The 24,785-nt window shown below is 42.5% G+C and overlaps 2 protein-coding genes across 2 annotated transcripts; one reads left to right on the forward strand and one right to left on the reverse strand.

Annotated features, from left to right (window-relative positions):
• The first annotated feature begins 276 nt into the window (after positions 1 to 276).
• Positions 277 to 15,384, forward strand: dap (death-associated protein). The gene is made up of 4 exons (XM_071546786.1): positions 277 to 464; positions 1,578 to 1,680; positions 9,017 to 9,059; positions 14,207 to 15,384. The coding sequence occupies exons 1-4, from the start codon at positions 410 to 412 to the stop codon at positions 14,324 to 14,326; spliced, it is 321 nt and encodes a 106-aa protein (XP_071402887.1). The 5' UTR covers positions 277 to 409; the 3' UTR covers positions 14,327 to 15,384.
• A 5,520-nt stretch (positions 15,385 to 20,904) lies between these two features.
• On the reverse strand, positions 20,905 to 24,264 carry ankrd33ba (ankyrin repeat domain 33ba; the record flags this gene model as incomplete). The annotated part of the gene is made up of 3 exons (XM_071546769.1): positions 20,905 to 22,532; positions 22,841 to 23,039; positions 24,123 to 24,264. Coding segments are annotated over 3 exons (887 nt in total), but the record flags the coding sequence as incomplete, so codon positions are not given.
• Positions 24,265 to 24,785: the final 521 nt, after the last annotated feature.

The raw sequence follows: 24,785 nt of genomic DNA on the forward strand, positions 1-24,785 counted from the left end.
CAGATAGACAGAATAGAGATAACAAAATAAACAAAGATAAAATCACAGTCTTATTTTAAGCATATCTATCTTTAACAATCTTTTCTAAAATTATGGATTGTTATTTTTATTCTTATTCTTCTTATTATTACTATTATCATTATTATCATTATCATTAGTATTGTTATTATTATTTATTCATTTATGGCTCCAGTTCCGCTCCGAACTGACGCCAGCACGCTCTTTACGTCCCTCCTCTCCGGACGGTTTTCCCTGACGTCATCACGCATCGTTTCCAAACAATGCTCAGGAAAAAGCCACGTTGACGATCCTGACTGAAGTATAGTCCACAATTTAACCCAGAATAAAGCAGGAATTCCCTCCCGGACGGTCTGCCCCCTTCTCGCGCCAGTTACCGGACAGAACAGACATGTCGTCGCCGCCGAAAGAGAAGGTCGAGACTAAAGGCGGGCATCTCCCAGCAGGTAAACATCCCTAATGTTGTTTTCTTTTTTTGGAGGCTTCCTATACCGTAACGGCCTTTGTTTCTGTAGTATCTCAAATCATAAAAGTCACATGATATCGGTTCACACTTCTACTACCAGCGAATTTGCAGATGCCACCGACTGGGAACGTGTTTTTACCGTCAAATTTGAATACAGTGGAATCTGTCAGATTTCTCTTAATTTCCATATTTCTTTACTTCCTGAATGACGTGAGCCGTTGCAACATCACTGTAGTAGTAATATTGTAGCGACTAGCAATCACCGCAATCGCTTCAAGGGCTTCAGTAACCAATTTTACGGCTTATGTGTGCTGAATGCGGTGCAAATTGGCGGTCAGAAATGACGTGGAGGTCACAGGCTCACGTCTTGGGGCTGTAGGCTGTATGTGCTGCAGGGAAGATAAGGTGTACGTGGACATAGAGAGCGTGGCGGGCTGCGGGGCCACTGCAGCAGTGATAGCACAACAAGATAAGAAGTGGCCCTCGCACCCTACCTGTGATAAGTGGGAGGGGAGCTGCGTGGCAGGCTGCTGCAAACGTGTAGTAAAAATGTGAGACTTGGTCCTTGTAGAGCAATTGTCAGAGGTCAGGGTCGACTACATAGCAGCTGTTTCTGTCCCAGATTACACAGATAAAAATACTGATAGGCTATCTCCTTAATGTTGCACTCCTAGATTCTCAGTTCATTAATTTGAAAGTTTAAATCAGTTATAGTCCAGCTGGTAGTGCAGGCTAGTGGCAGTTGAGGATTTATTTCAGTGGTAATTTGGTTTATAATACGTGAGAATATTAGTATGCAGAAGTGAAAGAGCTGCATGTATCTTATACTGTCAGCTACAGCACAGTCTTTTTTTTTTTACTTCATCAAACAACAAGATGGCTTATGCATTGTGCTATCAATCAATTGGAAGATGTCTGTAAATATGTTTCAACTTGTTTAAAGAGCTATTGGCATTAATTATTGGTGAGCTCTTGAGCCAAGTGTCTGAGTGCAACTGGTGCATCAGTGTGCAAATGTTTATGCTTGTACATTCACTCATTTGTGTGTGTGTGTGTGTGTGTGTGTTTGTGCATGTACGTGTGTGTGTTCCAGTGAAGGCAGGCGGTATGAGGATAGTGCAGAAGCACCAGGCAGCTGTCCCAGAACCACCACCGCCGAAAGATGACAAGGAGAGCGAGGAGTATGTGAGCAGCAGGTAATGCACGCGCACATAAAGACATACACACACACACACACACACACACACACACACACAGGTAGGCGTACACATTGTTCAGTGTTTTTTTTACTGTGAAACAACTTGTGGTTTATAACTTCCACAGACACACACACACACACACACACACAAATGCTAGATTGAGAGATGGTCTCTGCAATGTAACAGCCTGCGGTGGTTTGTAATTTGGTAATAAACACACACACACACACACTGCAAATTGCCGACCAAGCAATTTTGTTGCTTTCACTTTTGTGGAAGGCTATACCGTTGGCTGATTCCAGTTTAGCAGGGGACTTGTGTGCTGTTGCCAGCTAATTCGGTGAACAACATAATTACTACATAATTACAGCATTAACTTGAACAGCTCATTCAGCAGTCGCTATTGTTTGCTATAAGCAGCCTTGTTTTGCCTGTTCTATATCACACCGACTCTATTTCATACGGACAATAATCGTTCTGCTTTCACATTGTTACTTTTGTCTCTTTTTGTTGTATGAATGCACTGTTTGTATAGAGGTCACTAAATTCTATCATGGGGTCGGTTCAAGTCGCTGTTCATTTCCAGTGTAATTGTGTGTGTGTGTACGTCTGATTCTTCCCCCACATATTTCTACTCTATATTCATGAGGACCCTTTAGCTATGTGTGCATCAGTACAGGTGGCATATTTGCACCACATATCAATGTGTGTGTTAATGAGAGGTGAAAAATGAGAACTGGCAGCCTGTGTGCAACAACTAGCAGGGTTTCAAGAACATCGCCAACTGTCAAGAAATCCTGTGGGTATGCACACACACACACGCACTCACACACATGCGCACAACCTTGGACGCATGCTAAATTATATACTGCATGTTTCTCCTTCACCACTCTTGTTGTTTTACTGAGTATTTTACTGTAATTCAGAGTCAGAATAGTATCAAGCGTGTCAATGGCAGTAAGTGGTTTCTCTTTGCTCCTCTCTGTCTTTGTACCAACATGAGTGGTAACTATAGACAGAGCAGTAAAAACGAGTGAAAAGTGTGTCCAAGTAGATAAAAGGAGTACAAAAACAACTTGCAAGCCTGGCTTACTTTTCTAAGGTAAAGGCCTACTTGAGAGAGACAACTTCAAAGAAATAAGCTGAAGGCTGGTGCCCATTTCAGTTGTATTGGACACCAGCCATGGGTGTGGCTGTGATCCCAGCCTGTTAGAATATGTACTTCCTCATTTTGTAATGTTTATTTGTAGGATATGGAGGAGTCATAGCCTACTGTGCGTCTTTGAGTATGAAATATCTCCTTGACTGTTTCTCCAGTACTAAAGCCAAAGGTATAATCACTAACGCTGTGAAGATATTCCGAGGGGCAGAAGCTGCCTGTTCATGTCGGCACACTTTGAGATGTTATTTGTGCTTGAGTAAATCTGCAGTCAGATTTAAAACAAGAAGGACACCTACCCTTTCCTAGTTTCTGCTGTATTGTTTCCCCTCTGTTACTGGCATGGCTGTCTTACTTACAGATGTGATGAACGTGTGATCCTTCTACTGTTGCACTCATAAGTTGTGCTGGATAATTGTGTAAATGCAATAAGGATTTTGAGGGTTGAAATACTGTCTGTGACTCATTTCCCCCATGTATGAACTGACTGCTTGTGTCACCAGCCTTGATGCCACCACAGGGCCAAAGTTTCCTTAGTATTTATGTCTCATAGTTTCTCAGAAAAAACTAAATTCCCTTTCAGAGCTTGCAGTCAAGGAAGAGGAATGATCAGTTGGGCTATGAAAATAAATTAAAGAAATTGTGCCTTTTAATCCGTGAGGAAAAACATTTTTAGTCAGCCCTTGCCCTGATAAACTCCCCGCTGTGTAAAAGGAGCCACTCAGTGGTTTACCTTCCTCCTTGGAAACGTTTATCTTTAACTAAATTCACCTGTCAGCGCACCCAAAAAGAGAGGCCAAATAACTGCACTCTATCAGTAAATACAGTCAGTAAAAGTCTCTCTCTCACACACACACACTCTGTCTTTTTCCCTCCGTGTCATGCTGATGGACGTCTAGCAGGTGGCTGCTGGGTAAATTTCGCATTAGTAGCAGTCAGTGGAGCGTTGTAGTCAGGGGAACACCTGCCGTACCCAATCTAGCCAAGATGGACAGATGGGGCAAAGAGAGAGAGAGGTGGCCAGGATTATGGCTAGGAGGAGAGAGGAGGATTATGATATGGGGATAGAGGGATGCTGGGGGTGAGATGGAGGGATGAGAGAGGACAGGTATTGCTAGGTGAGAGAAGGAGTAATGGACGAGGGAGCAGGATGGCCAGTGGTGAGATACAGGCAAGAAACGAAGGCATAAGCCAGGGCCAATGAGTGGCCTGCTTGACCTGAGGGAGACTGACTGCTCACTAGCTGTCTAGTCAATGTGTTTTTCCAAATTAATCTTAGTGACAAATCTATTGAACATGGAAAGTTAAGGTAAATCGACGACAAATGGGGCACAGGGTAAGGAAACAAGGCAACAGTAAACATGTTGTCCCCCTCTGGGGTCAATCAGTAACAAATACGTCACCTTGTTTTGACCTGTAATTGTAGTTCCCCCTTGGGACAGTGAGTGTAATTCTGAGTGCTGGAATGCAGTGATGAGATGCATCATTTCCCCACTTTTTTTTTTTTTTTCAAAATCGATCAATGGTGTCTGAGATTTTGCGCGCGACACATGAGCGAACAAATTATGTAGTGGTTTCTAAAGCTGCTTTGTCTTGGTATGGCTAAGAGGAGCAGAACAGGAACATAAGTTTGTCAGTATTGATTCATCACTTCATTTGGTCCCAACAGGGCAAGTGGCTGGGAGCTCTTAGTTTGATTCCATGAAAGATGCCTTCACAATTTCAGGTTTTCCTTATATTTTAAAAGGATTAGCCCACTCTGTTATGGTTAATACATTTTTTTTTTCAGATTGAATCAGATGTCATTATGCTATGATAAATCAGACAAATGTTTTTTCTTTTTACTTATTTTGGAAACAATAAATGCATGCCAAAAACATTCTTCAGCTGTCTAATTAGAACATAACAATAAACAAAATTCTTCAGCTGGGTATTAGAACATACAAAAAAAAAAAAGAGCTAAGTTGATGGCGTAGCCGTTGTTGTTTCAGTGTATTTTCCTCCTGTGTAGCGGCGGCATGCTACAACATACCCAGTGGCTAGACAGATCCCTGCCTGTAACGTTACACACCTTCACTGGACACGTCCAACATTACCTTGGCGTTTCACCATCATTCATCACTTATTGTTTTTTCCAAAGTTGAAAGAAGTTGTAAATTGTACGCTTCTTCTTATCCATAACATGTGGTTCACTTTGGCTCGCTCCACCCGCCACCTGTGGCTCCAACCAGCGGCTTCTGTCACCACTGATAGAACTACTTGCGTCCTCTGTGGGTGGAAGACTCACAGTCCGCTCTTGCCTCATACATCCCTCATAAATAGGCTTTTATTTAAACATTTTACAGTGCAGGTAAAAACCCTCTGTGCTTGTAGAGTGGCTGTTTGTGAACTGAACCCTTACCTGCTCACACATTGTAAGCCGCTCGGTATAGGAGCGTCAGCTAAATGTGTAAAATGTAAATGTAAGTTAATTATAGGCCTACTGCTCAGCGACTTCACCTTCTCCAATATATTTCAGTGGTAATTAGGCAGAGAGGTGGATATGCTCCAAAGGCTCAGAAAAAGAGCCAGGTGTACTGTGTATATGCTTGACTAAATCACTGCACACACACACCTAGGAACTGTAGTAACTTGAGGTAGGTGGGCAGCCATCCACAGGTGAACGCTGACAGCTCCTGGTGGAAAGTTAAGGGGATAGAGAGAGAGACAGAGAGAGAGAGAAGGGAAGGAAGGAGGAGGAGGAGGAGGGAAGACGGGCATCAGTTTCTATGGCAACCACCACCTCGCCCACGGCAACAAACTTCCTGCTCTGTTGAAGCAGAGAGAGATGGGTGGGGTAGTGTCGGTGGTGGTGGGGAGCGGAGGTGTGGCTTTAAAGAAATCCTGCTGAAGACAGGCCGAATAAATATACAAGTTTGTACTGTATATAGAAATGGATTTATGCAAAGGTTATTTCACTCTTTATTTAAGATATCAGTTCAAATGTGCAATCTGTCTCTCTCCCCCTCTCGTTTCCTCTAACTCCTCTCCTCTCACGACACTTGGTTACTCCTCATCCAGGACGCCTTGCAGTTCTCTACTGCCCCCTGCAGGCTTCTTCTGTCCCTGTACGCAGCCACCCTCCCACTCCCGACATCAAACCGAACCACAGCACCAGATCCCTTTTTCTCTCTCTCTTTTTCTCCCTGTCTTTCTCTCTATATCTCCATTCTTCCATCCCTTTGACTGATTATAGACGACAGCAGGGTATCACTGTGGAAATATAGACCTGCTCACATATTGAGCACAGACAGCACCGTCATGACAGCCTTTAGCCATTCTGTCAAAAAACATAATCTGTGTCAATAGCATAATCTTACGGGTGGTGCATCTGTGGCATCTCTCTCTCCTAGATTAGGGTATTGGGGCCCGAAGCAGGGCAATCTTGCTAATCCGTGATTAAGAAGTCTTCTTATAAAACTGAGTGTCTGTCGCCTGTCGTTCTGTTTATCAGCCCTGACTAAGACCTGTCATTCCTGTCTTTCTGTCTATATGTCTATGTGTTAATATTGCTCTGCCAGCCAGGTGAACAGCCCACACTCCTGTCTTGCTTTCTGTCAGACTCAACATTTGTCAAGGAGTCCAATGCTGGAGTAGTTGGCTGTCTGTCTACCAGGCTTACACCCCTCACTCCTGTCTGTCTGTCTGTCTGTCTAGACATCGTCTTATCTGTCTGCCTTCTGCCCGTCTGCCTTTTGCTCTTTCCCTCTACAAATGCTGGGTAATGATTCAATAAAGACTCCCAGTAACAACATGCACAGTTTGATGCTAGCATGGTTCAAATGCAGCGCTCTATGACTAAACCTTTTTCCTGCCTTTCCTCCTTTAGTTCTCCACCCTTTTGCAGTCAGTTTATTACAATGCAGATAGACAGACAATAGAATGGAGACGTGTGACAACCCAGCATGAGGCGGATAACAGTGCATGCTGTCTCAGTGTGTGGATAGATATCCGACTGAGTGTGCCTGTTCAGCCCAACCCCAGGGTGTCCCACCTCCCTGTTACTTCAACTGTGTGTGAAACTGAAGCAGCCACATATGCTGCTACATGGTATTGTGGCAGTTGTGGTTAAGATGGACGTTGGTACAGTTCAGTTGACATATGCTCTAATGACATATGCTCTAATACCTATGTAAAACACAATTGAAGCCTAAAGATAAAATACAATTATTTTTAAAATATAAAGTTATTAGAAAGTTATTTTTCTTCACCAAGCACTTGTGATATTATGCAGAGAAAGTTTCTGCATGTGTCGTTCAGAAAAGCAGCTTGTTAGAGCTTTTATCATTTCCACATTGCTGCTAGCTGAAAGCTAACAAGCTAGCTCACAGCTAACAGGGCCCATTAGATTGACGTATGCTAACATGTTATCTTTTCATTTAACTGTAAAACTGAAGAAGGTACTTCTGCCATACTACATGGCACAGAGGCAGATGTGCTTCAGAAGAAAGTTTAGACAGGTTCTCATACACAAACATGGTAAGGTAAAAACAGTGGAGACCTAGGAAGAAATTATGATTCTTCTGTTAGCGCAGCAGCAGTTTGCCTTTTCAAATTTTTGTTTTTTTCTTCACCAGGCACTTAATTGTGATATTATACAGAGAATTTATTCTGTGTTTGTCCTTCAGACGACTTTAAAAAACAGCCTGTTAGGATTTTTAGCATTCCACTATGAGACTAATAAGTGTAAGCTAGCAGCCATCTCACAGCTAACAGTGCCTATTAGTTTGAATGAGGAACACTAGCAAATATGCTAATATGCCATTTTTCAGTGAATTGAAGTGCTAATACAGAACACCTTTTCCCACATTTTGTCAAGTGGCTGGTGAAGAACAATCAATGAGATTAAAGGTATTCAGGTGTTAATTTAACAGAAAGGTGCCTATATATATTCTCATTAAAATATGCGGCACAAGGCCATTCAGGGCCATGGTGTTGGTTGCAGAGATGGAGGTTAGCCAAATGGGTAACGAATCCATAACTTTTAATCAAGCATGATGAAAAAGATGTGCATGGAGCATAAAATATGTGAAAAAGTAAGTAGCAGATGTTTCAACTGTTATGCAATCTTAAAGTGCTGAGATTCTGACTGCAGAGGTGGCAGCTTTCCAGTAGATATGTATGAAACTTCTCAACATACTCAGACGCCGTTAATGAGGTAAACTGTAACTTGGACATGTTTGGCACTGTGGCTGATGCCTTTGAGTGGAGTTTTGAAGGTGGCCGCCGCAACTGTACTCTTTTGCCTGGGGTGACGACGCCGTAAAATTAGACGCCGCTCGTTTGTCATGTCAAGGTCGATACTTACCTCAGGTTCCGCACTCCTCCTCCTCCGCTTCTCTCGCTTTCTCTCCATCCCTTCCCTTCTCTTTGTCTGAGTGAGCGCTCGCCTCCCTCTCTCCTCTCCTCCTCCCCTCCTCTAATAGTCTATTATTATAGGTTCTCCTGTCCTCCCTACCTTCTCACCTCCCCTTGTCACTCCTCCTCCTACTTTGTGCCTTTACCCCTTGCCTCCCCCTCTGTCCTCCTCTCTTCTCCATATCCACACTTCTTTCACCCCTCCTTTTCTCCCTCTCCACACCTCTCTCATTCCTCTTTTTCTCCCTATTTTCATCACCTCTCTCTTCATCGCTCCTGTTTTTCTCCTCCTCTCCACACCTCTTTCCTCCTCTTTCTACCTCCCATACCTCCAGCTCTCCTCCTCCCACCCTCCTCTCCCCCTCTCCTCTCCCCATCTAGACGCTGTGAGCCCCACTGTTTGGCCAGGATGAATGGGAGCTATTTAAGCTGCTGGCAGGTCCATCCGGTGTGTGTGTGTGTGTGTGTGTTGCCAGAGAGAGTAAGACTGTAGGTGGTGTGTGTTCTGACAGCTTGGGATGTTGGCATTTTTAACAGTGTCCCTTTGGAGTTTTTGACTTGGCCATATCTAAACTTTTCCTTTGGCCCACACACAGCGTGATTAAATTATTGTGATTACCCACAAATGCATGTGTGCACACTGGCGGCACACATACACACATGAAACATATGGCACACACCCTGCTTACCATATTGTATATTGTTATGAACTTTACAAACAAATCATTTTAATTTCTCTTTTTCTCTCTCTGTCTCTCTCTATCTCTCCCTTTCCAGTCCACCAAAGCCCACCGTGATTGTGTCTGGAGTGATCACAAAGGTAAGACATACACACACACACACACACATAGACCACCAGTAGTGTTGAAATGAACAGTGTAGGGTGGTATCTGGGACATGAGCTCTACAGGGAGAGGTAGAGGCTCAGCACTGAGATGGAGTAAGAGAGAGAAATGGCAAAAAAAAAGAGAGACAGAAGAGAGAGAGAAGAAAAAAATGAAGAGGATACAGGGATCCCAAAAGAAGAGAAGATAGAGAGAAAACAGATTGAGAAGGGGGGATATAGTAGAGCAAAAAAATAGCTCGGTGTCCACACGTAGACAGACTGATTTCACTTTGTGTTAATTTTTTTTTTAGCACTGTGTAAATACTAGCTTGGACAATGGGGAAAAAAATCCATAGTGTTTGTTTTCTTTTAGACAATTACAAACCCTGGTGATATGAGTAACGTTCAAAACTAGTAGCCTGACTAAAATGGCATTGTAGGACAAAAACAAATGAAATCCAGTCCTTTCAGATGAGAGTTAAACCACATTCAGGTGGTTTGAAATCTGATTCGCATCTCTGAAAATACAAGGAGAGCTAGCAAGAGAATACAGGTGCCTGGACCACTAAAGAGGTTTCATGCCTGTTGTATCCTTGCTGTGATACCCTGAAGAAGGCACATTGCTGAAACATGTTGGTGATGTAAAATAAATATTTTGTATGGAGAGAATTGTGCAACCTTCATATATTTATTTATCCTTGCTATGACAACCAATGTCATAATGAGAGCAAACGATTATACTGTCTATAACACACAAATCCAATGTGTTTACATGTTAATTACAATGTGGACCGTTAGTCTTAAAGATAAGATTGGAAAAACAAATCAGATTTGCCTGATGTGTAGCATACATTGCTAATTAGCTAACTATGAAAGCTGGTCCTATTGTGTCTTAAGCATATTTTGTCTCATACTGTTTTTGGAGAGGTTAGTATATTGGTAGTGCCAAAAGGAACACAGTGATTCTTTGGTATTTTCAAAGTTGGCTGCACAAAGGAGACAAAATCTCAGAAATATTGGGTGCTGATGTTAGCTTGTTAGCTGTCATCGTCTTTCTGACATCACGACTATGCAACATAATTCCTGGCCTGTGAGCATTTTATGACTCTTAATTCAGTGACTTGTTTAATGGTCATGAAGTTGTCTGTGGACAGAAACATAAGGGTATCTCGATAAGACACTATTATGTTTTCTGTCTCACTGAAACTCAAAATAAGTGATGACAGACTGAGTCAGAGGTGACAGGAAGAGTGCTTCATTTCAGGCAAAGGTGAAAGTCCTTCCCTTCCCCTGGCTCCTGGGTTGGAGCTCCACTCTGTTTCTATCTATTAGAAGTGACAGCAGAAGTAGGAATTGCTATTCTGTCATGAAACATATCCTACACTTAGTCAGACTTATATCTTGCTATTGATTTTTCTAACTAACAATCTATCCACACAACTAATGAACAAACTGACAAATGTAGCCTACTTCTATAAAATGAGGAGAAGCTAGAAAGGAGAAAAGACTGAAAGCGAGAAAAGGACAGCAAAACACCATAGCATACAGGCGCTGTGTGTTTGTCTGTGCACATGTACTATGTGACTGTGTGTTTGTTGGTGTGTTTCATGGTAATTCCAATAGTTTTCAGTGATTTCAGCAGCCTTGACCTATAACATTGAAAAGTGAAAAGTAGGTCAAAGTATGTGAAAAGCCTTGTTTGTTTTATTCTGTTTGACTGTATGTTTTGGAGTGTGTGTGTGTGTGTGTGTGTGCGCGTGCATGTGAAAAAGTGTCCTTGAGTGGGTCACCCTGGTTTGCGGGGCTGCCAGCTCTGTGTGTTGCTGTGTCTATGTGTGTCGAGCCAGGCAGATTGTTTGAGGGAGATTGGGGTGATATGGACATGGTGGCAGGAATCCCAGTTATCCCCCGATCCTCCTCCAGCCTTCCCACTCACCCCCCGCCCCCACCCCCCTATCACCCTATCACACCCAGAGGCTGCCACTGCACAAAGCCTCAGAAGAGCCTTTTAGGAGCTAAGTGAAACACTTAGTGTGTGTGTGTGTGTGTGTGTGTGTATGTGTGTCCATTTGTGGATTTTTTTATTTTTATTTTATTCAAAAACAAGACATTGCCTGATTAGGCATTTTCTAGTTTTTCCATTCTATTTCCATTCTTCCATCCTTGTGTCCAGAGTTGGTCTAGTGGTTAAGACCACACGTGTTCCTTCTGGCCTAGGATCAGATTTCAACTTCCTCTTCTGTGTCTCTGCCATTTTCTGACCCCTTCTCATGTTTAACACTGTCTCTATAAAGAAAAATCCCCAAAGGGAGTGGACAGCCCAGTATTTTAAATCTACCTCATACCTCAGCAAAAAGAGCCTCAACAGAACATGAAAGATGTGGCAACAGAATTATGTTTTGATGATTTATATGTTTCAGATTACACGCAGCCAGCTACATGCAAAAAAAAAAGAAAATCCCGCAAGTAGTACATCATTTAGCCTCGTTTTCGTTCTTAAAATCTTATTTTTCTTAAAACAAGTGAAAAATTCTGCCAGTTGGGTGAGATGATTCCACTTGTTTTCAATACAGGTTGACTTGCTTCAGGAATGTCATTATCTTGAAACGGAGCAGAATACAGCACTTGAAAATGCTTGTAACAAGTTGATTTGCATCAGAAACAAATTAAATGATCTCATCCCAATGGCTGATTTTTTTTCACTTAAAGTAAGATTCTCAGAGAACGACTTCATGGGATGGATATTTTTGCACTTTAATAAAATGGTAAAAAGGAGGTAGGGAAGGTGCCTTAGCATTCAGTGTGACTTGTATTCACAGTGCATTGCAGTAATGCAGTTAATTTGTTACATTCCCTCCCATACTTCCACATCAGTAGATGGAGCAGGAGGAGAGAAAGGCTTTGAGCTTCAGAAGAGAGAAAAAGGGCAATTAGAGGTCAAATCCATCCACATTCCACACAGTTAGCTGTAGAATTGGCTTCAAATGAAAGGAACACACACACACTCTAGGTGTTTCGTGCCCACCTACACACACACACACACTCACACACACACATACACAGATGCTGGAAAATTAGTGCACAGACACGCATATACAAAAACAACACACAAACACACAGAGTGGATTAGGGTCAAGCAAGGATGGGGTGGGCGAGTGAAATTCAGAGAGAGGCTCAGAGAGGCATGGGTATGCGTGTGTGTGTGTGTGTGTGTGTGTGTGTGTGCGTGCGTGTGTGTGTGCGTACAGTGTTGATTAGAGTGGTTATATAACTTTCTCCATCTGGACATCCTAAGAAATCAGAATCATGAATGAAACATGTATTTATTTGTTTATTCCATTTATGATGGAGCAGTAGCATCTGTATATGACAATATTTATAGAGAAACCACAAACTACAATTAGAATGTAAAGGATATTAAAGTATCAAGTATTTTTAGATGAAAGAATTAAAACCCTCAGCAATGTAATCTGTATATATACTGTGTATATTTTTGCTAAATACTGGCTCTAAGCATTTGCTTGCCCAACTTTGCATTTCCTATGGAGCACTTCATTAGGAGTTTTTGTGTGAAACTGTAACGCATAACCTTTCCTACTGTATGTAAAACACCCCTTTGCACCCAAATATATATATGTATATGTGTGTATGTATATGCTGTCTTGGCTCGTCCTTGGGCTTTTAGCCTGGCAAGTTCCAGCCATCAGCCTTAGCTAATGTTTATCTCATAAATGGGTGGGAGAGAGGGGTGAAGGAGGTAGGGAAGAGGAAGATGAGGCTGAAGGAGGCGAGAAGGATCGGAGAGAAAACACAGTTTCAAAGTTTAACATGACAGAAAGAGGTGAATTATAGGGAATGGACAGTAAAACATAAAGAAAGGAATGAAGAAAGTGGGAGTTAGGAAGGAAAGATTGATGAGGGAAAGAAAGGAAGAAACACTGAGGAAGAAAGGAAAGAAGGTAAAGAAAGAAAGAAATGGAGGAAAAAAGAAGAGAAAGCAGGAAAGAAATGAGTCATACTAGAAAATAAGTAGATAAAAATTCTGCACTTCTATGTGAATGATCAAATTCCTGCTTTGATCCGATTTAAAAAGGATGCTGTTTCCGGGCCGTTTTCTTGGAATAAAAGATTGAGGTTGCAGAACAGATGAGCAGGGACAGATGAGTGCTCCATACTGTACTCTTTACCTACTTTGGGGATTTCCTCATTGTTATTGTGATTATTTATCACAGCAAAGGATTTAAAACTGGGGCATACTGCACATACTGTACACATGCACACACACTCATCATAATTGGGTTAAAACATGAGATTACGTATGAAACACACCCACACACAGAGCAAGGGGCTGCACAAACCAACATTTCACAAAGCTCTATATAAGAAAAGTGTATAAACACTGAATATGCCTATTTGTGTTGACTGTCCAGGTGTATTCTTTGTCACAATGTTCCCTTGGTTTGATCATACATGCCTAATACAAGTTTGCTGTGTTCCCCTTGTTACTGTAACTATACTGTTACTTTTTCTGTCTGTGGTGCTCTCGGTACCTTTTACTTTGTATCCACACTGCTAGTAACCACATCACTGTGCTACTGTTTGATAGTCAACTTGTTGCATTGCTAGGTCAGCAATATGTGAAACATGCAGCAACGCTAATGGACAATGTCCAGAAGTTCAACTGCAGCCAGTTTTTCTCTGCTGACAAAAGGCTGCTTCATGCTTCATGCTTCATGCTTCATGCGTGGCTAGACATGCGGGAGCTGCAGACATGCCATTCGTGTTCCTTGGTGGTCATGCTTCTCGCGCTTGTCATGACGACCGCACACCTGAAAACTCAAGCACTTTAATTCCGCTGTAGGAAAATGCCTCTTACCACATCCCCACTGGAATCTTCCAGTACTTCTGGTTCGTCTAAATTCAGACAGTTCTGGACGGGGGCCCTGCGGCACCGTCCGTGTTGTTTCAAAGTTCAAACGCCCCCTCGCGTGTATTTCCACATGAAGCATGAACTGACCTGGCTTGATTCTGGTTTGAGGCTCTAGGCTTGAGTTCCTGGGTCTTTTGTCCATACCTGTTATGCTCATCCAATCCACTATCTTCCTATTCACTCCACTTGTCTCTGACTGTGTTCTGTTCAGGGTGACAAGGACTTCACCGTTGCAGCTGCCCAGGTAGCCCACCAGAAGCCCCAGCCTTCTGTGCCCAAGCTGCCCCCCACCCATCACCTCAACCAGCAAATCCACCAGCCACGCAAGTGAGCCACCACACTAGGCTACAACGGCTACGCTAACTCCACCAGCCGGCCTTTCCAATGGAACACAGCGGACGAAGACGTTTCCCCCACCAGGCGCAGATCTCCAATAAATAATCAGAGTAATTTTTGTTAGCTAGTTGCATTACATATACAAGGAATTTATCAGCAACATGGTGTTGCCAACACAATACCAATGTGGCCATTGTAGAAGTCCCCCTTTTTACATGCTTGCTGCGCTGGTGCTGCACTATTGATCCGCCCTGAAGAGGAATTGTATTGAAAGTTCTATAGTCTTAAGGTAGCAGAGATGGGTGGAGGGACTTCTACAATGGCTACCAATGTAGGATTAGAGGAGAAACTGATCTGAGATCTGAGTCTGGGGTGTGGGGGGACTTTGACCCCAGCAATGTGCTGACCAAATCCGATCACTGCAACCAGCCAATCACAGCAACCCATCAATCAGGCCAACAACCAATCACCTGATAGTGATGAGCCCAAGCTCCAGCCTTCTACCCATGACTATTTCCACAGACCAAAAGAACCAATCAACCAATCATGAGGAGGATACCAGTTTTAACATCACCAAACCCCAATGATGACACAGTCTGCTCGATGTGAGTGTGTTGCTGAGACTGTTGCCAGTTTGCACAGGAACAGCGTGAACCAACCAGTTACCCAAGTGCTGAGGTTACCAGGGCAACTCTGACAAGCATTCCATTTGATCCTATGCCCCATATACTTAACGCAAATTTACACCACAAGTATACATATCAACAACACACACACACACCACCCTCTTCCTTAATCACCCATCCCCTTACACTGAAGTGTCGTTAACGCAACACTAATGTTCAGGTTTCCAAGAAAGAAAGAAAATTATCTTGCCAAGAAGGAGTAATTTCCTATGTTTATTTAATTAAGTTTAAAAGAAGAGTTTTATTTTTGTTTTGCTCAGTTCTGTTTCTTGAGTAAATTGTTCAATTGTACAAATCTTTAGTCAGTGAGTGGACTTAGGTATTAGGTGTGGTTGTCATAGTAAATAAAGATTTATCTTGAAACTTCTTTTCCGCGTTGTCTTCATTTGGATGAAGTGAGGGATGACTGGGTGAAGAACTACTTGATTCCTTTGAAGATATGAGTCATGTAATGTCTGGTTTGCACCTGAAACTGAAACACCTGAAACTCTACACACGTTTTTATTTAGTATCAGCCACATTATATGCACCTCATAGCCTTCCCAGTGTGGCTGTCTGTTCTTGTATACGATAAGTAAGCTAATTGAAGCGGACAGATATGATGAGATGCACTTCCAACCCGCACCCTCCATGACAATGTTCCTCACGATGCAACACTTTTGTCTTATTTCTAATTTAAAAAATCATACTTGGTCATCATCTAACGTGACTTCTGCTTGTATAAAACATTAGCAACAACTGCTCTTTCCATGAAACAGACTGACCAGTTGAGTCTAGGTGGAAGCCACAGTCCTTGACTGATTTTGCCGATTAAATTCACTTCAGTCATGAATGGGAGGAGAGACATTAAAGACAGGTTTTTCAAGTCTGGAGACAACTGGGACATTCATCGTGCAAAAAGGATATATATATGATGTGCTTGATATGAGTGCAGATAAATGATGTGATATAGAGAGTTATGATTAAAAACAGTTCAAACTAGTCCCGCTTGATAGAGGATGCCCTATAGCTCACCTATATGAGCATTTCAATGTGAGTCAGCGCTCTGCACCAAGGGATTAGGGACATGGGCTCAGGTGGTGTTTGGAAATGAAACAGGACCATCTCTCCCAGAGCTGTCCGCTGTTTTGCTCCCTTCGACCCACACACACACACACACACAGTGCACCAGGTGTTGGTGCATGTAATCCATCTTTGCACAAGCATCTGCAACCAGGTGTTGTGTCAGTTTATGTTAGCCCAATAAACCAGCCACTGCAGCCTTAGTTGGTGTAGGAGCCTCTGTCAGCAAGCTGAAACTCCCCATTAAACAGACACAGTCTCCTTGACTCGGTGTAGCTGTCTTCTCTCGATGTGGAGAAGACATTGTCCCTCATCTCATCCTCTGCCACGCCTTATTAAACTGATTGAAAGACGGGAATTGAGAATGAGCCACTTCTAAGAAATGGATTATATTGCTCTGCTCTGGAATCCCTGGTTACATGACTATTAATACCACAATGAACAAAGTAAATTGGTTCAAGATTTATTCTCCTCTCAATCACTTTATGACTATGGGGCGGGGATGAGATTTTACCAGGCCACTAGCCCATGGCAAGTCATCAGTAGGTCAGTGGGTAGCACATGACGCTAACTGGGACCACCCAAACTAAAGACTGACGGCAGTCATGGTACTGCAGAGGGGCTTTGAATTAATATTTTTAAAATAATTTGTGATTTATTGTTACACAATACCTGTTGCAAACATATACAAAATACTTATTCTGAACTTCTATTATTATACCTTTGAAAAATATCCCTACCAAAAATACTAAAACTAAAACTGAAAGTAAATAAAAACAAAACTAAAACTAAACATTTGTGTAAAAAAAACAAACAAAAAAAAAAACGAAAAACACCCCCAAAAACTAAACTGAAACTGCAACTACCAAACCCATACTGGAAACTAACTAAACCTAAACTGAAATTGAAATAAAAACTACTGAAAAATCCCAAACTATAATAACACTGAACACATTTTATCTGGAAAAGCTGGAAAACCTTCAGCAGTATTAACCAGCTAGTGTAAGTCACTGTGTTGTGGCACCAGGTCACTTCACTCCCACCTGCCCTGCTGCTGCTGCTGCTGCTGCTGCTGCTGCTGCTGCTGCTGCTGTGCTGAGGCGGCCTGCATTTAGGTACACACCAGCAGCTGTTGGTCCTGTGGTGCTCAGGGACATTAAAACCGGCTTCAACTAGTTGAGACTGGTCATTTCAGTGGCAGGCCGCATGCTGCGGTTTGCCCAGTCAACAGGGGGACAGTGGGAGGAAAAAGCACTTCAGTCATTTAGGCCGAGACCTTGTTGTATTTGCTCACGGCCGTATCAGATAAGGCAGCTGGGCATGGGGCTAAAAAGTTGACATAGGCCCACTGGCTTCAAGTTTATCAAAACCAACCCCCTTCTTTTGCTTCTTCCTGTTATTTTTTCTTCAATACATCCTCCAGAAATATTGTACCGCACTGTGCTTGCCACTCCTAAACATTTTGAACAACATTTTGGCAGCATTTGTGTGAAAGTAAACCTATCCTCCGCTGCGTGGCTGTCTGAAATGCCGAGTAGAAAGTATCATGCTGTGCTTTTTCTCAAGTTTTCTGTTATCACCGGTCCTGAGAGAAGTGTTGTGTAAGAGAGCTGCTCGCTGCACCGCTCTCCTCACTTCTCTGTGAGGCCACGGCCGCTTCCAGTTCATTTTTAGTCCACACACTGAAGATATTCTGATGTTGAATTAATTGTGAGAGGTGATCATTAATTCATACTTTTCAGCTTTTCAAAAAATGGAATTCATTAAGCGGGACCTACTTTATCCTTGATTTCATCATCGTATTTAAAAGAATATGAAAAAAAAAAAAGAAATTAAAATGACATCTGTGGTATTCATACCTTGAGCAATGAGAGAAATTAATTTTAGTTTTTTGATATATCACATAAAATTTGGAGAAAGTGAATGTAACCAGCCAACTGTGGCTTAGTTTTTCATAAATCACATTTTATTTCTTGGTCTTGGTCATTTGTGTGTGAGTGCCTTTTATAAAAAAGCCCTCAGATCAATTCCACTGTTATTTCATTAACTAGCAGAGAGCAAAATAAGAATGAATTGGTATTGCTATTTTGATCACGGCCTTCTTGTACAGTATAGACAGCTGTGCAGTTCTGCACTAAATCACATCTACATCTATGGTGTGATTGTTGATTTATTTGCACATATAGACAATAAATAGAAAATAGGATAAGGTGACTGATAAAGTGAATGATAATGTAATAACTATTGGATAATGTAATAACTTGTCATGATGTAATATAAGATGTCCTAAATTCCTTAAAAATGTAATAAAAGCTTAATCTGCATAATTACATAATCACATTATCATCGGCCATTATTACTTTAACTGATGATGTAATAATAATATTGAATATTCTTACAACCTTTTACATTATTACTCAGTATTATTAGTTACCTCATCAATTAAAAATATGTTGCACCTTTTATGAAGTCATGTAATAATGTGATTCTGTTACATTATCCAGCAATTTATTTTGCTAACAGGTTTAATTACATTTCCAAACCATTTCGAGGTGCATTTATTAGATTTTGACAAGTTATTACGTTTTCCAAAATTACAGTATCAGTTGCTGCAGGGGGAAAAGTAAAAAAGATGATATTTCAATGAAAACCTTTGATCGAGGTCCTGTGGAGCCCCTGCTGAACACACAGCTGTCTAGCGATCTTTGACATGCAACAGTTGCATGATCTCATCCCTTGTAATGTAAAAGTCAGAGATCCTTTATCACCAGTCTAGTTCCCAAGGAAATGATGTTGACAGTATGTCAGAGATTAGCTCATGTCTATATTATTCAAAACTGTTTATGTATATCTTTACCCCACTGATGAATTTCCATGTATTACAATGGAAAGCTGAGCTTAAATAGCACAAATAACAAACCATGAGTGGGAATGTCATTATATCACAGTTATCTCATTCAGATGTCTCTTATTCTGCCAGCTCGTAACTTATTTGTTTTGTTATATTCAAGTGGGATATTCATATTGCTATGGACTCAGTTGTTATGTATATCTGTCTTGGATTTACATTGAATGCATCATTTTAGTGTGTGCAGTTATTACAACGGTGTTGTTAAGGATTATACACCTCCTGGATACCACTCCTCTCCTGGGATGTGGTACCAGAATCAACCAGCAGGGGGCCCCAGACAAGGATTTCCCCCAACTTTACGGGTTTGACCGATCTAGGATCAGGTCACCCTATCTAAATCCTAACCTGCAGCATCAGAGGATGACATAATAGCAGTGGTTAGGGGGGGCTTTTCCTACTCCACATTTGCCATGGGGGATTTGGGCGGGGCGGGGATGGGATGGGGGGGGGGGGGGGGGGGGGGGGGGGATCGCTGACCAAGCCCTGTGGCGCTTTATAATCTCAGGTTACAATCTAAGCCAGCAGCTGTTTCAGATGCCACCATGACCTAAATATCATCTGATGCATTCAGGGCTAATAGGTCTCTCTCTCTTTCACTCTCTCTCTCTCTCTCTCTCTCTCTCACACACACACACACACACAAACACTAACTCCATTCCTCCGTCCCTGCTCTACTGTTTGAGCAGACTTGGAATAGACTGCCATCTTCTATCCCAAGTCTGCTCATAACTGTCAAAACACAAACCCGCCCACCTATTGTGCACAGACAAAGCAGTCCTGACCAGCATTTAATAGTCTGTCAGGAGTATAATCAGTGTGCAATGTATCTGAAAAAACATCTCAAGTTAATAGACTTCTGTATGCCAAAGCTTCACAGAAATGGTAAAGAAACCTTGAGTGAGAAGTGTGTTGTTTTACTGAAAATGGGTTATTTCTGCCGCATTGACTGACAAAACAGAGAAGTTGATTGCAAAGGAGTTTAGCTTTTATTCAGGGTCAACCAGCCCAGAATGCCGCAGAACAAACTGCACACGCCCTAGATATTGCTGATCTTGTTACTGCATTGCGGACACAAAGCCGGCTAAAGAGAAATGGCAATGGTTAATCCTGTACCTGGCTGGAGTATGTTAGGTGTAGAGTTGGGGAAGTGTGCGGTTTGCTCGTCCTTTGCCAGGTTCAAAGCACTTCCCCTCGGCAGTGTCTAAGCAGACTGCCACTCTGAAGTCAATGAAGTTTATTTGAAGAAATGATTTGGCTGTGCAGTGCCCTTTGTAACCCCATAGCAACTCATCACCATGTATATTAGACACGCACTCTTGGATGGCACTTAAGCTGCAATCGCCAAGAGGGGTTAGGACCGTGAAATTGTGCTCTCAAAAAACCCCGACAATGTTATATCACTGCTCTCCCCCTGGCTCTGTGTGTTTAACCTCACGGCTATTTCTCGCCCCATTATTTTCCCTGTTCTAATGTTAAAACGGGGGGAGCTGACCTCTCGCTTTATAATGGCGTGTGTGTTTTTTTATCAGAGGTGCCATATGTTTGGGATTAGCGCTTCACTTCTGTGGTTATAGTTTTAGTGTCACATTGACCGAGGCTCACCCTGGCTTCTCAAAAACCCACATTAATATTAAGTTAATTTATTCTTCCATTGTAAGCGCATGGAACAGACGCCCCTAGTGCTAAGATGTTTTATGGAAATCCAGTTGGTAACATTTGCCTTCAAATGGAATGAAGAAGAGCAAAAAAATCCCATCATTTACTTATTAACTTTGCTTTACTTTCATGCACAATACTGCCAGGGCATTTGAAATTATAATGGTGAAGAAGGGAGCGTCAGTATCTGTTTCATTCGTAACCACATCCAAAGTCACAGTGTTGGCTGAAGAACTGTTTATTTCTTTCACATCGCCCATACCCTGTATACTCCATGTACCCGTATGGAATGCAAAGTCTCATAACTCTTTACTGTTGCTCATTACATGATAGTCTATCATTCATATAACCAGTGTTACCATGGATTTGCAATGTAAACATTTGTGAGAGAATCAGAGCTTTCTTCCCACATGGTAAAATTGTAAGTGTTATATCACAGCAGTCTGTTTATATTTGAGTCTTTAGTATTAAGACTAGAAAAGTCCAAAAGTCAGAAAGACCTTATTGGATAAAAAATAAAAAGTTTATCATTAAAAAGCATCAAAATCTCTAATATAAAATATATATGCAAAATACATTCATGGGTTGGTCATCAAAAAGGAAAACAAATAGCATCTAAGAAAAAAAAAATATTGCTCTGTCAAATGCCATTAGATTCTATACAACGCTTATTTTAAGCTTTCTCAGTCAATATGACATGCCCATTAGTTTTCTCAATGCAACATTTAAAAGACTTTATTCCATAATATCTTTGATAAATCATTCCCCCCTTTGAGGCAGGAAGATGAACGCGTTTCTGCTGTTTTTAGAGTTTGAAAGAATGTGGGTTAAAGTGTCTTCTGGACCAGTAGGACCAGTTTTCTGGTCCAATACAGTCTATCACACTACAAAAATACTGCTGGTACCGAGCACCCAAAGCATAACAAAATAGAGACAACGTCATTTTGACTCCATTAAAAAGCAATAAATATGAAAAATAAGTTAGCTAGAAACATTTCAAGTATCAAATCCCCTGGTCATCCACTGCCCACGATGGACACTGACCATCACCTACTACCTTGTATCGATGTCACAGCTCCTCTTTGCAGTCATTTTAAGGAGGCCATTCTGCATCCCTCCGTCTCATTCTGTTAGGGATGCAAAACCGAGTAGGCGAAAGCAACCTATAGTGTTCGTTCCTTTTCAGGAACACTGTTGGTAATTCTAGGCTCACTCTGAGCACCGTAGTGACAAATCTATCCAGGTTTATGGCTGGTCCAGCATACAACACCTGAATCATCAAGCTTCCCTCTCTTCTCTCTCTTGGCCCTACATAACATCACTTCCTCCCAGGCGTGATGTTATTTCCTCTTCCCAGCAGCGAGGTGCTTCTTGGTCGCCGCCTCCAGCCTCCTCCTCTCGGCCTCCTCGGCTTTCTTCCTTTCCTCTTTCATCTCCTTGTACCGCCACTTCGGGATCTGCAGCAGGTTGGCCCCTCCGTCTTTGGCGCTGCTCTTCCTGCGGATCTTCTCCGGTTCGTAGGTGGGCGTCGGGGCCTTGGACACCCTCACCTTGGGGACGGTGAACCCCGGCCTGACGCTGCTCCTCCTCATCACCAGGTGGATGGGCAGCAGGCTGGTTCTCCGCAGCTCCAGCGTGTTGCTGTAGGACTCCACGGCCAGGCTGGAGCTGCCCCGTCGAGGCTGCAGGCTGTGGGGCTGCAGGCTGGCCCTGCGGCCCGTCAAGCCCTTGGCCACCAGCGTGACCCGGGAGTTCTGGAAGAGTTTGCGGTAGGTGTTAATCCTTTCAGGGTTAAGGGTGCGGATCTCCTTGGCGCGATGCTGGCGGATGATCTCAGGGACAGCGTAGCGCCGTTTGCCCACACATGGAGGGCTCTCTGGACACACCTGAAACAGTATAAACCTTTAATAACGCTAAAACAGAAACTTTAACAAAACCAACTTAAGGCTTCATGTTTGCTGTGATGGATTATCTAGCTCAGGCAATTTTCAAGTCTGTGGAATTTCTTTTTCACACTTCACAAGAACGAATGGCAGCAAATGGCTTCTTCTGAAGGGAGGAAAACGAGCCTGATATATCCAAGTACGCTGAAGTGTGCAGAAACCACCAGGAATAATGGAGGAGAGGGGCAACCTAGAGGAATGGCACAAACTTAGAAAAAACACCGGTATTATCCCTTAAAGTCCAGTCTCACCGTATGGCATGCCACAGCGATGAAGGGGCTGCCCAGGGCGGTTGTCACGGACACCATGTGGTCGATAACGCCGTCCTCCTCAGGGTCGGTGACATTCGCTATGCTGAAGACGCTGCGCACGGTGTCCGACAGGCGCTTCAGACAGCCGCGGGGCTCCTGGGCTTTGGCCACCAGGGACGACAGCTGGGGCCATTCTGGACTGGAGGAGCAAGGTCAAGTTGAGCGTACATCTACTCCATGGACGACTTTGAGTTTTGTGGCGTCCTTTTGTTTTGTTTCCAACAGTAAGACGTTGAAAGGTTTCACATTTCACAATCATACGGTATATATTATGTTCTGACAGGTTATGATTTAATGCTATGTTGTTGGGCTGCTCAAGGCATTGTGTATAATTCTATGTTATGTACTCAGGCGGTGTACATTCATGCTTCATGATTAGGATGGAAAAATCACTTCTTGGCTCAGATGCCAAACCTGAGATAAGTTGAGGTATTTTTACCAACCGCGATAAATGATAGGTGTTTTCAAACTACATAATCATATAGTAACATGTATTCAGGCATGCACAGAATAAGGTATATATGTTGAATAAACACATGCAGGACAGATTTAATGCAAACAGATTTTCCTATGAATGAAACAATTCAAAGGTTTTCAAGTCATGTTATTCTTCTTTAAGCAGAATTCAGACAAGACAACATAGCAGGACTGTTACCAAGGCAGTGCAGCTTGAGATCTGCTCACTAAACAATTTTACCCGCATTTTGTGCTTGGTGGGTGTTAATTTCAGACCCCGGTGAGTCCTTAATGAGATTTACATATGTGATGACAAAGAGGTGTGGGGGACTAACATTCTGCCAACTGTGACCCTGTGTGATATACAGGATGTTCTGATTGAGTATTAAAGGATAAAAAACAATTTAATATCCCAACTTCAATCAAAATTAGCCCTTAAAGTGGCAGGACAGCAGGTGGGAAGTTGCTATGGGTGTCTCCATTCAGCTTCTTCCTGCCCCCCTGTACCCAATCACAATCACACTGCTTAAAGCACACATTACAGTCACAAAAAAAATAAATAGGTTTGATTTTGAAAAGGCTGCAATGCAGTGATGAAGTGCATCACTTCCTCAGGTTTGGTCAAAATCCAATCAGCGGTGTCTGAGATATTGCACATAGCAGACAGACAGATGAATGGATGGGGACCGATCCATAGCCCTCCCCAGCCACTTTCATCATTGGGGACAAAGAAATGCAGCCTGTGTGATCAAGCCGTGGGTTTTACCTGTATGCATCACAGAACTGGTGGGGACAGGGCCGGGCCATGAGGCGTGACATCATCCAGGCGGTTTCATAACGGGCCGTAAACAAGGCCCACTCCCTAGGGGTCAGGCGACGCCCGAAGTCCCTCGCACTCAAATCAGCTCCTGATGGAGAGAGAGAGAGAGAGAGTTAAAGAAGCTGTGAAAGAAAGGAGCCAAAGGTGAGTAGAGAATAAGAACCAGACAGAAAGATAAGGAGGTGGGAACAGGAAGGGGATGAAGAGTTACATGAAGTCAAGAAGGAATGAGAGGATCAAAGAAAAGATTGGAGATTCAAAAGTTTGTTTCCATGTCAACAAAGGCTGCTAGGAATTTGTCTCAGTGTGCTCAGGACATCAGGTACACATAATTTACAGGTACACATAAATGTATTCTCCCTCATATAATACCTCATTACATAATGCAGTAATAAATGCAGATAAATACCAAATCAGTCAGGAAAGGCCAGTTAATACCTATCAGTGCAAAAAACAATCAATAAACGAAGGCCTTCGGAGAGCACAAACATTCGCCAAAGCTAAAAAATTCTCCATCTTGCTGTTACACCCAGAGACATCACTCCTATCACTTCAATTCTGAGTTAAATTGATTACTTGACCCTGCGAACATACTCTTCGGATTTGCAA

This window comes from Centroberyx affinis, unplaced genomic scaffold (genome assembly GCF_046629955.1).
Source record: "Centroberyx affinis isolate AG114_WGS23_722 - 3 ecotype Tasmania unplaced genomic scaffold, CSIRO-AGI_Caff_v1 ptg005445l_1, whole genome shotgun sequence".
NCBI classification, from domain to species: domain Eukaryota; kingdom Metazoa; phylum Chordata; class Actinopteri; order Beryciformes; family Berycidae; genus Centroberyx; species Centroberyx affinis.